At 44.7% G+C, this 16,366-nt stretch overlaps 1 protein-coding gene across 7 annotated transcripts in view; it reads right to left on the minus strand.

Moving 5' to 3' along the window:
* The window catches only part of znf385b (zinc finger protein 385B), a 325,574-nt gene that overhangs the window by 98,132 nt on the left and 211,076 nt on the right, over positions 1 to 16,366 (minus strand). For 2 of the 7 annotated variants that reach the window (XM_068035532.1, XM_068035533.1), the window contains exons 1-2: positions 1,737 to 2,254; positions 125 to 212 (exon numbers count right to left, since the gene is read on the minus strand). The exons of the other annotated variants lie outside the window; for them this stretch is intronic. In XM_068035532.1, the coding sequence (XP_067891633.1) occupies positions 125 to 130 (6 nt within the window). In that variant the 5' untranslated portion in view covers positions 131 to 212; positions 1,737 to 2,254. Of the gene's footprint in view, positions 1 to 124; positions 213 to 1,736; positions 2,255 to 16,366 lie in introns of those variants that run through there. 7 annotated transcript variants of the gene reach the window in all.

A 16,366-nucleotide genomic window follows, 5' to 3' on the forward strand; every position in this document is an offset into this window, starting at 1 on the left:
GCAGTGAGTAAAAATGCTTAATATATCCAACAACTTAATGATATTTAAAGCATCATCAATACACAATTTTATTTTCAAATTTGCCTCCCTGAAAACATGAATCAAAATTACAATTTCAGCTCACCAACATTCTCCAGGATACTGTGATAAACTACTTCCAGACCAATGGCTCCCTTGCATCAAGTAACACAATATGTTGGCCCCAAGAAACACTGGAACAGACAAGAAAACAAGTGGCTAGAATTTTGCTCGAGTATTTACATGATTATTAAAGAGAGGATGGGCAAGACTTATGTTAAAGTCGAAACAGTGAGAGGCTTGCAGTTTCATTAAATATCAAAAGATAAGCTAAAAGTCACCAAGAAAACTCATGTTAAACTGCTTTTAACTATTAGATTTTTAAAATTCTGGATATGTGCTTTACAAAAGATTGTCCAATGCAGCAAATAGTCAGATGGCAGAAACATTTAAATTAAACAGAAATATACCTACAGGGTGTTCACAAAAATACCTGAGTAGTTGCTTCACTATTTAGAGGCATATATGTTCAGTTTTAAAATTTGCAAATTACAAGCAGTTTAAATTTTATCTTCAGTGAGATTTTTAACTATCATTAAATTTTAACAAAAACCTCAGCCTCTCCCAATTGAATGGTAAAATAAGTGTATATATCATTGTTTTCTATTTGAAACAGCTGTCATCTCATACATGATATAACAAGCCTCATTCAGTTTGTTTTCCCTGCCTGTTCCAGCACTCCTTAGAGCCAGCAGGCCATGTGGTCTAATGTAAGGGAGTAATTTACTGCATCAATTACTGTTAAATCTTTTCCTGATACTGAATCAAGATTTAAGGGGCCACAAAAAAAAAGAAAATTAACAGTAAGGACTGTCAGTTATTGTGCATCTAATCAGATTAAATAATAGTCTCTGGTCGCTCATGTATGCTTTCAAGGAGACACAAAAAAAAAGTTCATAATTTCAGTGTGATCACATTTCAACCCCTCCTCAATGAGAATGCGCAGAGAAGAAAGTGATTTTTGTGTCAACATGAGAGCAAGTCTCCAAAAATGTCTTGTGCCATATGGAGGAAGATGACACTGTCACCGAGTGCCAATTCGCACACATTTTTAGCTTGTATCCTTCTTTACTGCAAATCCACTACCATAATGGGGAGGGGGAATGTCACTGAATAGCAATCCAGAGGCCTGGGCTAATGCCCTGGGGGCACAAGATCAAATCCCACCTCGGCAGCTGGTGGAATTTAAATTCAATTAATTAAAATCTGGAATTGAAAGCTAGTCTCAGTAATGGTGCCATGAAACTACCATTGATTGTCACAAAAACCCATCTGGTTCACTAATGTCCTTTCGGGAAGGAAATCTGCCGTCCTTACCTGGTCTAGCATACATGTGACTCCAGACCCAGAACATTGTGTGGTTGACTCTCAACTGCCCTCTGAAATGGACTAGCCAAACCACTCAGTTCAAGGACGATTAGGGCTGGACAACAAATGCTGGCCTTGCCAGTGAAACCCACATCCCATGGAAGAATTAAAAAAGGGATGGAGCACCGAATGAAGAAGGGGAGGAGGATGATAATGATGAGGAGAAGCAGAAGACAAAGAACCTCTTCCTCTTGGACTATGAGAATGATGATACAGTGGGAGGAGGAGATGAAGGAGAACAAGAAATGAAGGTCAAACCCACCCAATGGGTTCCTGGGCCAACATCTTACCTGTGTTCATCACTATGATTTTCAATCCCGCAGCTTTTGTCATTCGCTTTTTCACACTCATGCACCAGCTGGGATGCTGTTGCTTCAGGGAACTGGAGAGTGTTAGTGAAGATGTGCCACTCGATTCAAAGAGCATGAGGGAACCAGAGGAGTGAAGAAGGTAAGGATGTTCATCCTTCCCAGCGAGGCTTAGGAGAATACTGCCTGTGGCTTTAGAGTTGTGGAATCTGGAACTCATGGGTATGTGTCTGATGAGAAGTATATTCAAGGAACATCACACTTAAGTGCAGGCCTGAGGTTCCAAAGATGTACAACAACTGGCATGTGTGACTCTAGAGTCTACAACTCTCATTTGTGGCAGCAGTTTGCGGGAAGCTTTTTCATTGTTGCAGACATCAATGGAGCACGTGGTCACTGCACTAGAATTGTTGACAACTTGCAACCTAAGTGGCCAGGGACTAATTGGAGCCTTTTTTCCAGATTTCAGGATCTGATAGTTGCCACACGACCAGCCATCCTGCTGATCACTAGTGTAAGTTGTAACAAAAACAAGAAATGCTGGAATCACTCAGCAGGTCTGGCAGCATCTGTGGAAAGAGAAGCAGAGTTAACGTTTCGGGTCAGTGACCCTTCTTCAGAACTGTAAGTTGTAGCTTAGTTGGTAGTATTCTTGCCTGAGTCAGAAGGTTGTGGGTTGAAGTTCCACTCCAGATACTTGAGCACATACACAGGCTGGCACTCCAGTACACAACTGAGGGAGTGCTGCTCTGTCAGAGGTACTGTCTTTCAGTTGAGATGTTAAACCAAGGCCCCGTCTACCCTCTCAGATGGGCATAAATGATTTCATGGCACTATTTCGAAGAGCAGCAGGGGGTAGGTATTCCTTCCAGTGCCCTGACCATTATTTATCGCTCAATCAACATTACTAAAACAGATGATGTGATATTCATCACATTGCTATTTCTGGAGCCTTGCTGTGCACAAATTGTGGGACCTTGTCATTACAGTTCCTATATTGCAGCAGTGACTTCATTTCAGAAGCACTTCAATGGCTATAATGTGCTTTTCAATGTCCTGAGGTCATGAAAGGCTATATAAATGCAAGTTTTCCATTCTTTTTTATTCAGATCTATTGCTGAGTGGAATGAAATAACTGGAATAGATCTAACTGAGCCTGCAGTTTCTCAGGACAGCAGCACATGGCAGGCACCTGCTGTCCCCATCAGAACATAACTCCAGTGGTATGTTAAGAGGTGACATGAGGTTGTATAAGCAAAATCTTCAGAGAAGCAGTCAGCAGTGGCTCTCTTGACTCCCTACCAGGAACAAGCTGCTATGAGAGGAGGGCCACCTTGGTCCCACTGATACTTTTGTAGCACAGAAGCAGCTGTATATTGGCCCTCATTGCACCTTGGAGGAGCACCAAAATAGGAAAAAGAAAGGCACAGGAAGCACAATGTTAGGAAAGAGGCTTCTGTTCACTTTTGGTTTGTTATATTAAGAGAAAACTTTCACTTATGTACTGTTTTGTTATTCATAGGGAATAGAACCATACAGGAACTGGCCCATTTCTTCAATCAGGTGACTGTTATTGGCACGCCGATGTCAGGGAAAAGAGAGTGCATATGTTAAAATGTTATTGAATGGGTACTGGACCAACCGATTAATCCTTTATTTGAAGGGTGGTGGGGGGAGAAGGATTGGCAGTGGTGACACGGATTCACTGTGTTTAGCAGATGAGAACACTTCAGCAACAAAGAACAAAGATAATTACAGCACAGGAACAGGCCCTTCGGCCCTCCAAGCCTGCGCCGATCCAGATCCTCTCTCTAAACATGTCGCCTATTTTCTAAGGTTCTGTATCTCTTTTCTTCCTGCCCATTCATGTATCTGTCTAGATACATCTTAAAAGACGCCATCGTGCCCGCATCTACCACCTCCGCTGGCAACGCGTTCCAGGCACCCACCACCCTCTGCGTAAAGAACTTTCCACGCATATCCCCCCTAAACTTTTCCCCTTTCACTTTGAACTCGTGTCCTCTAGTAATTGAATCCCCCACTCTGGGAAAAAGCCCCTTGCTATCCACCCTGTCTATACCTCTCATGATTTTGTACACCTCAATCAGGTCCCCCCTCAACCTCCGTAACAGTTTTGCTCTGATGATCCCTGCAACAATCACTGAGGAAATCACTGATTGACAGTCAACCTGATAAACTCCTTCCAAAAACAAAAGAGGCAATCTTCCCTGTAATGTCATCTTGGCCTTTTCAGATACCAAATGCTACAACTATGCAGAACACATAAGCGGCAGCATGCTGCAGAGCCCCTCCCGAACCATCAAGGTAGTGAGATTGTCCCGTGAAGACCCCGACAGTCCAGCTTGACGACCACTCTGATAGAGGCATGTGCCTCATTGTAATGCTTTTCTTCTGTTGTCTGTGTACTTCTCAGTGGTACCATTATATATGGGAGCAGGGGATACCCTTGTTATCCACAAGCTATCTGCAATATGCTTCAGCTCATGTGTCCTGCACAGTTGTAAACTGTTTCCCTCCCAACTTGACAACAACACTTACATAGTATCTTTAACAATCTGTTTACATACCCTGAAATAATTATTTCACAAAATATTTATCCCCCCTTGATCATGCTACCAATTCTTATGAACTCCTGTACGTAACACTAATTACCTCACGCCAGATCCAAACATTCCTTGTCTACCACATAGAAAAAATGCACACCAGCCTTTATTTAAACTTGACTTTCTATTGTTAAACAATAAGCAAATAACCTGCTGCATTGCTTGTCATTTGAAAGAGAAAAGGGGATGTGAAATCTGCACATGCTGAGCCATAAAATCCACTTACTAAGTAACAGTCGATCAGTGGAATGCCGAACAACTCTAAACAGATTCAGAACAATGCATAATAAAGGAAAAATACCCTGAACATGGATAGCAGAGATGAAATACCCGGTGCGTAATGACTGTAGCATGCTATTTCTCCCTCCCCAACCCCTCCAATTCACTGCTTTCAGTGGAAGCTGCTGGCTGCTGAGGCTAAGTAGTAGAATATTATGATTTTGCACTTGGCTTCCGAGACATTGTGAAGATCCTGGTGCACAACAGGAAGCCAGCTGAATCAATCACATGAGCTGAACGAAAAATATTTATTTAATCAAGAATGATTCCTAGCTTAAAGAAATTCAGCTACTCAGATAGGCTCAAGGTCCTCGATTTGTTTACTTAAGAGCAGCGTAGACTTAGAGGTGGCAGCTCTCACAGGTGGGATTTCCTGCCTCAGAGAGGCGGAAGTCCTGCTTGAGGCCAATTAAGGGCCGGGCCATATAAAATTATGGTATGGCTTCCAGGCCCGGCGGATGTGGGCTTGCCATTGATTTTTTCTGCCAGTGAGTGGGGCCTCTGGCCCGACATAAAATTCCAGCCATGCGTCCGAAACATGCAGCGCCCTCTTCTGGGGATTTGGACCTGTGTGAACAGGGCAAACAACATGTTTCAGACTGAAGAATCTTTACTGAATCCTTAACTGAGATACATAGGACTGAGTCTGCCAGACATTGAACATTTTTGACAATTGGGACCAGCTTTTAGTCTTGACCCCATTTGAAGCAGCAGTGCACCCCCTGGGGCAATTTTACAGGAGGCGCCCAATTAAGAGACCGCCTCTGGGAGCACTGTCCAATTAGGGATGGTGGGCAGATTGTGGAGGCGTGAGGGCAAGTCGGTGCATGAGTCTACAAGGCTAGCCAACAGCTTTCACTGTGTATGCAGCAAGAGTCCTGCTGGTGTGCATAGGACACGAGAGGGCTGGACAAAATGGAGGAATGAAATGGCTGGAGGCAATGGCTACCACTTCCTGACCACCAGCACTATTCCTTACTGCAGTCACCAGGAGATTGGAAGGAAATTGCAAACCTCTGCAGAGGACTTCAGGCTTGCCGTTTTGTATCGTAAGGCAGTGGATTTAATTTGCTCCATCTATCAATATCGGCGACCACGCTCTGGAAGTGGTTCAAGAGTTCACGTACCTAGGCTCGACTATCACCAGTAACCTGTCTCTCGATGCAGAAATCAACAAGCGCATGGGAAAGGTGTCCGCTGCTATGTCCAGACTGGCCAAGAGGGTGTGGGAAATGGCGCACTTACACGGAACACAAAAGTCAGAGTGTATCAAGCCTGTGTCCTCAGTACCTTGCTCTACGGCAGCGAGGCCTGGACAACGTATGTCAGCCAAGAGCGATGACTCAACTCATTCCATCTTCGCTGCCTCCGGAGAATCGTTGGCATCAGGTGGCAGGACCGTATCTCCAACGTAGAGGTCATCGTGGCGGCCAACATCCCCAGCATATACATCCTACTGAGCCAGCGGTGCTTGAGATGGCTTGGCCATGTGAGCCGCATGGAAGATGGCAGGATCTCCAAGGACAAATTGTACAGAGAGCTCGTCATTGGTATCAGACCCACCGGCCGTCCATGTCTCCGCTTTAAAGACGTCTGCAAACGCGACATGAAGTTCCTTGACATTGACCACATGTCGTGGGAGTCAGTTGCCAGTGGTCGCCAGAGCTGGCGGGCAGCCCTAAAGGCGGGGCTAAAGAGTGGCGAGTTGAAGAGACTTAGCAGTTGGCAGGAAAAAAGACAGAAGCGCAAGGAGAGAGCCAACTGTGTAACAGCCCCGACAACCAATTTTATCTGTAGCGCCTGTGGAAGAGTCTGTCACTCCAGAATTGGCCTTTATAGTCACTCCAGGCGCTGCTTCACAAACCACTGATCACCTCCAGGTGCTTACCCATTGTCTCTCGAGACAAGAAGGCCAAAGAAGATTTAATTTATTTGTCAAGGTGCACCAACCACCAACTCTGTATGCGACGCCTGCTACCTGACGAACTGCAGCCACAGCAGGAGTCATGTGTGATGGCACTAAAACCTGCTTTACACCAGAAAATTGTTGCTAATTGGTTGCTGATAAGCTTTAATTGGCTTTCTGCTATTGCTGGGCGTGTTGCTGTCAGCACAACGAAGCCGCCTCTGGGAAAAGCGCGAGAAGGCTAGAACACATTAGGGAACCGGCATGACTTCCTTGTCTGGGCAGGTCCCAGACCCCTGCCTCCAAACGCACCTTCGAGTCCCTGGGATAAATTCCCCGAGAGTCTAAACCAAGAAGTATAAATCAGATTTAAATCATGTACAGAAAGATGCTACTATGAGACAGAAAGACAAAGTAAAAGAAAAACTTTAAAAAATGTTATAAAATCTCCAACAAATAAAATCTGAGGGAACAAGACTCCATGCTTGTAAAAGTAATTTTCAGTGCTGGAGGTGTCATTTGCCAGAAATTAAGATTTATCACGCCATTAAAAATTCACTTACACTTGAATGGATAAACCCTAACTTTTTCTGTCGTGTTTGTGGGTAACTGGTGGGGAAGAACAACAACTTTATATCCTTCATTTGATTGAATGTCAAATCTCTTGGCAAGATAACCATGAGCACTGATAGCTTCACCATTATTCTTATGGCAAAATTAGGAACAAAGGCAATTCCAGTGTGTTATATGTTGAACAGGGAACTCAAGCTTGGTCACAGGCTGAGCACAAAAAAAGTTAAAAATCATTAATTATTACAATTTAGAGAGCAGAGTCATTTTAGAAATTCATGTTTATGCCACATATTAATCCCACCATCTTGCCACTCAGGTCAATTATTTCCTTGAATCTATCTATGCTATGGCTGTAATGAACAGTTCAGTGGATTTTGCTGGGAAGATCATTCTAATCATTATTAGATAGGTCAAAATCAAACAGAAGCTAATAGTGACTCTTTAACATTTCATGTGGTACTGTTTCTAGGTAGGATGCTATAAAACTCCTGTATCTAATTATATTTAAGATTCCACTCCCTTAGCCAGTTGAAGTATTTCTTGACAGCAGTCTATTAATAGAAATAATAAACTTGAGTTAGCAACAAGAGTGCTGTGCTACACAGTCCAAAAACTGAGCATCAATGAACTGTTGCTGTTATTGATAAGTAGCTGTGATGCCTTTATCTATTTACTATTTCAATGTGCATTACATTTCAATATAAATCTTAACTGTTCCAGGCCTCTAGAGGTCATCCTATTCTTCCAGAATTATGTAAAAATTATTGCATTAATTTTCCATCCTAAGATCACTGTAAATTCATAATAATGATAAATTCCATATAAATATGTTTATATCAAACTTCATGAAGTACTTCACCATTGCCTAGTATTCTCTTCAAAATACTGCTGGCGACAAATGGGCCCTCAGTCACCCATTAAATATGGGTGTGACTAAACGAAGAACAAAAAGTGTCAGTTTGATTCAGTTGGTTGGAGTTCTGCCCAAGTCGAAAGGTTGTGCTTTTGAATCTCCCTCCAGGACTTTAGCATATAATCTAGACTGGTGCTCCAATGTGATGAGGAAATGCTACACTGTTGATGTTGCCATCTTTTAGATGCGCCGTTACAGGTCTCTCTGCTGGTTGGAGTCATACCTAGCGCAAAGTAAGATGGCTGTGGTTGTTGGAGGTCAATCACCTGAGCTCCAGGACATCACTGCAGGAATTCCTCAGGATACTGTCCTAGACCCAACCATCTTCAGCTGCTTCATCAATGACCTTCCTTCAATTATAAGGTCAGAAGTGGGGATGTTTGCTGATGATTGCACAATGTTCAGCAACATTTGCAACTCCTCAAATACAGAAGCGGTCCGTGTAGAAATGCAGCAAGACTTGGACAATATCCAGGCTTGGGCTGATAACTGGCAAGTAACATTTGCGTCACACAAGTGCCAGGCAATGACCATCTCCAACAAGAGAGAATCTAACCATCTCCCCTTGACATTCAATGGCATTACCATTGCCGAATCCCCCACTATCAACATCCTAGGGGTTACCATTGACCAGAAAGTGAACTGGAGTAGCCACATAAATACCATGGCTACAAGAGCAGGTCAGAGGCTAGGAATCCTGCGGCGAGTAACTCACCTCCAGACTCCCCAAAGCCTGTCCACCATCTACAAGGTACAAGTCAGGAGTGTGATGGAATACTCTCCACTTGCCTGGATGGGTGCAGCTCCAACAACATTCAAGAAGCTCGACACCATCCAGGACAAAGCAGCCTGCTTGATTGGCACACCATCCACAAACATTCACTCCCTCCACCACCGACGCACAGTGGCTGCAGTGTGTACCATCTACAAGATGCACTGCAGCAATGCACCAAGGATCCTTAGACAGCACCTTCCAAACCCGCGACCTCTACCACCTCGAAGGACAAGAGCAGCAGATGCATGGGAACATCACCACTTGCAAGTTCCCCTCCAAGTCACACACCATCCTGACTTGGAACTATATCGCCGTTCCTTCACTGTCGCTGGGTCAAAATCCTGGAACTCCCTTCCTAACAGCACTTTGGATATACCTAGCCCACATGGACTGCAGCGGTTCAAGAAGGCAGCTCACCACCAACTTCTCAAGGGCAATTAGGAATGGGCGATAAATGCTGGCATAGCCAGTGATGCTCACATCCCATGAATGAATTTTTAAAAAGGGTCAATTTTTCTTTGCATACTCTTGGTATAAAAGGTTCTCCTGCCAGAAACACAAACTGGGAAACCATGCCTTGTAGCACATGATTCTGTCCTGGTCTATGCATGGGAATTTTCCCACTATATGTTCCAGGTGGATGAGGTTCCATGCTAGGAATAGACAATTGGAAGTTTTGCCCTCAAGTTATTTACTGTTCAGTTGGAAGTAGACAGTTGTCCCAGTGCCGTGGTCAACATTCAACTAACATAACAAAAACAGAGTAAGTTGTCATTCATCTCAATTGTTTATGCCATTGAGTTTAATGAACAATATCCCTCGAACAATCAATAAACTTTCTTGATCAATGAATTGCAATTTTGAATTACAGCAAGCTTCATGTGCAAATAATACTGGTAAGAAATGGTGAGTTCTTGATCTCAACTAAGCTGTCTAAAAGAAGTTGAATACAGGAGATTTACTTTTCTAGGGAAAGGGAGAGAAAACTGTACTGAATCAGCATGTATATTCTTGCATCAAAGAAGGTCATCTGTATGCTTTTTCGATTGTGAAATGGCGTACGGCGCATAGAAATTTAAACAAAGCGAACACCCACATGCAAAATGTGGGTGGGGAAGAAACAAAACGAAAAGTAATTCAATCCATTGTCTGAAGACTGTGCAGCTATTACCTGAAGTTGAAGAAGTTATTTTCTAAATAGCAGGTTTCTTGAATATCCTGGGCATAACTGATTGTGCACAAGGCTCTCAAATTATCCACACACAACAAAGTGATTTCCAGTATGGATGTGCATTTGACAAACACGCAGTAATCGATAATGCAGAGGTTACACCACTAAATCTATTTTGTAACTTTTTTTTTTAGCTCCACCCAAACTGATTTTCACCCAACTGATTCTATGTCTTGAATTTCCCAGCTGAGATTCTTTCTCTCTATTGTCTTTATTCCAATCCTTTAATATCAGGGTTACTTCCACTCCTTTTCCATTTTGCCTAAAATTCTTCTGAAAGTCAAGCACCCTGGAATATTTAGTTCCCCGAACTTGGTCACTCTGCAGCCTTGGGCAGGACCTTGCATTCGGGAACAGGAACCTGACGTCAGAATTATTTCCAGGTCCAGACCCCACACCAGGACGGTGGGAGGGTATACTCATACCCCAAAATATTCCACACTGTCAGCTGCTAATCGGCTGGAGGGTGAGTTTGGTATCCAATTAGCATTGGCAGGTGAGGGATGGAAGCAGGACTTGTAAAGTGGGGCCCAATTTAGAGGCATGACAGTAACCATTACTGTGGCAGCCATTTTGCACAGCTATGGGAGCCAGAGGTCAGCAGAAGAGTCAGAGGTCTGGCACCCAGGGCAGCGCTGCCCCACAGTTGACAGATACAGCCCTTGTGATGCTGTTGGTGGCAAAAAGAGAGAGATGAGAGCTCTTGTTTCTGGAGGGTGGCAGGAGACGTCCACCCAGCTCAACAAAGCAGGCCCGGCTGGAAGTGACATAAATTGTCAGTAGCCGAAGTAGCAGAGGACCTGGGTGCAGTGCCGCAAAAGGTTTAATGACCTTCTTTGCTCTGGCAAAGTGAGTACAACACGAGACCCAGATGACCGGCCTCCAGGTCTGCAGCCACCAGACATACCTGCTGAGCAGCCTGAGGGTGCATAGTGCTTCTGAACATGGGAGGACCGTGTGCCCAGGGTAATTACTGACCCATAAGCAAGGCTCAGAGCCCTGGTGCTGTTGATGATCTAGCAGCACTGATACGTGCAGCTTCTTATTTAAATGAGCCGCTGGCATTGTTGAGAGGCTCGCAGTGTTTTATCTCTCTCCCTTTTGTCCTTGGAGGGGAAGACGATGCACAATTCACAGGAGAGGGGACACAAAGGAGGAGAAGGATGGCCCCAATTTGCCAACCTCACAGCTATAGAGGCAGCAGCAATGGAAATCGTCAGGGTGACCCCGCATGACCAAGAGGGTAGTGCAGAGATGAGAATACCTGGAAGAGAGGGCAAAAAGATATTGAATTCTGTAAATGAAGAGGATGGAGTGCATTTCTTGTTGTCTGACAGCATGCCAATGACCTCAGATGCATTGGAAAGCCTCAACTCTGCAGAGGTTTCTGCTGTCACAAGCAAATTCACGTGATCTCTTTGGTGTCTCACAGGTCAGTCGTAAAGGGGGAGCATGGCAGTGCAGCAGCATCATTGGGGACCTCTCAAGTAACCGAACCAGCAGAGCTAGTAACATCACATCATTCAAGCGCACCCTCCACCAACGCAGATACGCTCACATTGGTGAGTCCTCACGCGTGGTTAGAAAGAGTGGCACTGTCTGAAGAGCATGGCAGTAGTGTGCAGGAAGAGGTGATGAAGGCAGAGGCAACTGTGAGCAGCCCCCTCGGAGGAAGGAGGACAGACACAGCCATGCTCAGCTGGGTGCAGATGCAAAACCTTGGGAATCACAAGCAAGGCGGCTCTACTTTGACCAGCAGGTACTGTTGAAGGAGGCATGCTGGAGTGCATCTTGTAGATGGTACGCAGTACTGCCACTATGCATCGGTGGTGGAGGGAATAAGTGTTTCAGGTGAAGGATGGGGTACCAATCAAGCGAGCTGCTTTGTCCTGGATGGCGTTGAGCTTCCCAAATGTTCTTCAGACAAGTGGCGAGTACACAAGAACACAAGAAATAGTAGCAGGAGAAGATCATACGGCCCATCGAGCCTATTCCACCATTCAATATGATCTTGCCTGATCTTTCTTAGGCTTCAACTCCACTTTCCTGCCCACTCGCCATATCCCTCGATTCCCTGAAAGAGCAAAAACCTGTCTATCCCAGCATTAAATGTATTCAACGATGAAGCATCCACAACTGTCAGTGGTAGACAATGCCAAAGATTCACAACCCTTTGAGTGAAGTAATTTCTCCAAATCCGAGTCCTAAATGATTGGCCCCTTATCCTGAGACTATGCCCCTGTGTTTTAGATTTCCCGACCAGCAGACATAATCCCTCAGTGTCTGCTCGAAACAGCCCCTTCAGAATCTTGTATGTTTCAATGAGATCACCTCCCATTATCCTAAACTCGAGAATTCAGGCCCAATTTACTGAGCCTATCATAGGACCAATTTAGTGAAGCTTCTCTGTACCACCTCCAATCCTTTCTTAATTGTGAGAAGCAAAACTGCACACAGTATTCCAGATATGGTCTCACCAAAACCCTGTACAATTGTAGCAAGACGACTTTATTCCTGTACTTCAATCCCCTTGCAATAAAGGCCAACATGCCATTTGTCTTCCTAATTGCTTGCTGTACCTGCATGCTGACTTTGTGTTCCTGTACAAGCACACCCAAGTCTCTTTAAACATCAACACTTACAGGTTTCACACCTTTAAATAAATATTCAGCTTTTCTATTCTTATAACCTACATTATAATCTATCTGCCATCTTGTTTTCTACTCACTTAACCTGTGTCTATCTCTTTGCAGCATCTCTGTGTCCTCCCCACAGCTTACCTTTCCACCTACCTTTGCATCATCAGCAAACTTAGAAACATTTCTCTCTGCCTCTTCATTTAAGTCATTAATATAGATTGTAAATAGCTGAGGCCCCAGCACTGATCCTTGCGGCACTCCACTATTCACTGCCTGCCAAGTTGAAAATGCCCCGTTTATGTCTAGTCTTTGCTTCTGTCCATTAACCAACCTTCTTTCCATGTGAATGTATAACCCCCAACTCTATGAGCCCTTATCTTACCCATTAACCTTTTGTGTGGCACCTTATCGAATGTCTTTTGGAAATCCAGGTATACTATATCTACTGGTTCCCCTTTATCTACCATACTAGTTATATCCTCAAAAAACTCTAATAAATTTATAAAACAGGATTTGCCTTAGTAAAACCATGTGGACCTGTTCTAATCATACTGTGCTTTTCTCAGTGCATTGGTAAGATTTCCTTAATGATAGATTCCAGCATTTTCCCAACAACCAATGTTAGGCTAACCGGCGGATAAAGATTTTGGGATGGTTGTACTCATTGGTTACAGGCCCGCTGGTGGCTCATCAGACCTATCTATGACCAGCAGATTCTCCCACAGCAGGTGCAAACGAAGGTGTAGTCACTGCTGGGGAAAAATGGATCTATCCTTCTCCTCCTTTTCTCTTTCATGCTGGTTCTTTGCTCAGTCTCAAAGGTGTCTGTAGCACTCCTGATGTAGCATCTCCAGGCACCACGATCTATGGCCTGCGCTTCCCACTGGCGATAGTCGATGCGGCACACAGCGAGGGAGTTCTTCAGGGAGTCCTTGAAACGTTTGCGTGGGGCCCCTCTTTTCCTTTTACCAGTAGTCATCTCTCCATACAACACGATCTTGGGCAGGCGACGTGACCTGCCCAATGCAGTTGGCTTTGCCTCAATGCTGGTGATGTTGGCTGTTTCCAGGACTTCAATGTTTGTGATGCAGTCCTGCCAGCGGAGGCAGCACTGATGGTAGCGCTCTAGAAGGTGGTACAGAACCCATGACTTGGCACCATACAGAAGGGTGGTAAGAACTACAGCTTTGTACACCTTGAATTTAATCTGTGCTCTGAGGCTGTGGTTGCTCCACACTCATTTGTAGAGTCTGCCGAATGTACTGTTTGCTTTTGAAAGCCTATGTTCATTTCCTTGTCTATGGTGGCATCAAACAAGATGACTGTCCCCAAATAAGTAAATTGCTTGACAGCATTCAGCTCAGTTCCCTCGATGACAATGCTTGGTGGTCTATATTCTTCTTGGGTGCAGGCTGATGTCGGACTTCAGTTCTCTTTAAACTGAAGAGTTGTGCCGCTTCAGAAAAACGTGTTGTTATACGTTGCAGGTCTGACTGACTGTGGGCCAGGAGAGCGCAGTCATCGGCGAAAAGAAGTTCATGGATGAGTTTTCCTTGTGTCTTTGTGTGAGCCTGAAGACGCCCGAGGTTGTAAAGGCCTCCTTCAGTCCGGAAGCGTACGTAAATTCCCTCCTTAAGGTCTTTCGTTGCCTGCTGCAGCATCATACTGATAAGGATGGTGAATAAGGTCAGGGCCAGCACACATCCCTGCTTCATGCTGTTGGAGATTCAGAAAGGTCTCGAGAGGTTCCTGCTTTGCTTGACTTGTCCGTACTGATTTTCACAAAGCTGCTTCACCACGGCCAGGAACCTGGTTGGGCATCCAAGTTTTTCAAGGATTTTCCAAAGTCCATCTCTGCTCACAGTGTTGAATGCCTTGGTGAGATCTCTGAAAGTGACGTACAAGCCTTTGTTTTGCTTATGACACTTCTCTTGTAATTGTCTGAGTGCAAATATCATGTCTCTGGTGCCTCTGCTCTGAAACCGTACTGGCTCTCTGGGACGTTTCCTTCTGCAATGGTAGGCACAAGCCTGTTCAGACGTATTCTAGTCAGGATCTTTCCAGGAATAGAAAGGAGGGTGATTCCATGGTAATCGGAGCAGTCTGATTTTTCTCCATTGTTTTTGTACAAGGTGAAAACCTCATCACGAAGATCCCATGGATCTGGCCTGTAGTTCATCGTTTTCTCTCTCCCTCCTTTCTTGAAAAGCGGTGCAACATTTGCCAACTTCCAACCTGATGGGATGTTCATGAATCTAAGGAATTTTGGAAAATCAGAGACAGCGCATCCACTATCTCTGCAGTTATTTATTTCAGAACCCTAGGGTGTAGGCCATCAGGTCCTGGGGATTTGTTGGATTTAGTCCCTTAAGTTTCTCCAATACTTTGACTCTGCTGATATTAATTTGTATCACAAGTATTCCATCACACTCCTGACATGTGCCTTGTAAATGGTGGACAGGCACTGGGGAGTCAAGAGGTGGGTTAACCGCTGCAGAATGCCCAGCCTCTGACCTGCTCTTATAGCCACAATATTTACGTGGCTGTTCCAGTTCAGTTTTTGATCAATGGTAGCCCCCAGGATGTTGATAGTGGGGATTCAGCAATGGTAATGCCATTGAATGTCAAGGGGAGTTGGTAAGATTCTCTCTTGTTGGAGATGGTCATTGCCTGGCACTTGTGTGGCGTCAAAGTTACTTGCCACTTATCAGCCCAAGCTTCAATATTGCTGAGATCTTGCTGCATACGGACACAGACTGCTTCAGTATGTAAGGAGTTGCGAATGGTGAACAATGTACAATCAGCAAACATCCCCACTTCTGACCTTATAATGCAGCGAAGATCATTTGATGAAGCAGCTGAAGATAGTTGGGCCTAGAACACTACCCTGAGGAACTCCTGCAGTGATGTCCTGGAGCTGAGATGATTGACCTCCAACAACTACAACCATCTTCCTTTGTGTTAGGTATACTCCAATCAGTGGAGAGTTTTCCCCGATTCCCACTGACTTCAATTTGTCTAGGGCTCCATGATGCCATACTCGGTCAAATGCTGCCTTGATGTCAAGGGCAGCCACTCTTACCTCACCTCGAGTTCAGTTCTTTGCTCCATTTTTGGACTAAGGCTATAATGAGGTCAGGAGCTATAATGAGGCCCTGGTGGAAACCAAACTGAGCATTGGTGAGCTGATTATTGCTGTTTAAGTAGCGCTTGATTGGACCATTGATGACACCTTCCATCACTTTGCTGATGATCGAGAGTAGACTGATGGGGCGATAATTGGCTGGATTGAATTTGTCCTGCTTTTTGTGAAGTGGCCCTACCTGCGCAATTTTCCACATTGTCGGGTAGATGCCAGTGTTGTAGCCGAACTGGAAGAGCTTGGCCAGGCACGCGGCTAGTTCTGGAACACAAGTCTTCAGTACTACAGCTGGGATGTTGTCAAGACCCATAGCCTTTGCAGTATCCAGTGCCTTTGGCTGTTTCTTGATATCCCACTGAGTGAATCGGATTGGCCGAAGACTGGCATCTGTGATATTGGGGATCTCAGGAGGAGGCCGGGATGGATCATCCACTTGGCACTTCTGGCTGAAGATTGTTGCAAATGCTTCAGCCTTTTCTTTTGGACAGATATACTGGGCTCCTCTGTCATTGAAGATGGGGTATTTGTAG

Source organism: Heterodontus francisci, chromosome 7 (genome assembly GCF_036365525.1).
Source record: "Heterodontus francisci isolate sHetFra1 chromosome 7, sHetFra1.hap1, whole genome shotgun sequence".
Lineage (NCBI taxonomy): Eukaryota > Metazoa > Chordata > Chondrichthyes > Heterodontiformes > Heterodontidae > Heterodontus > Heterodontus francisci.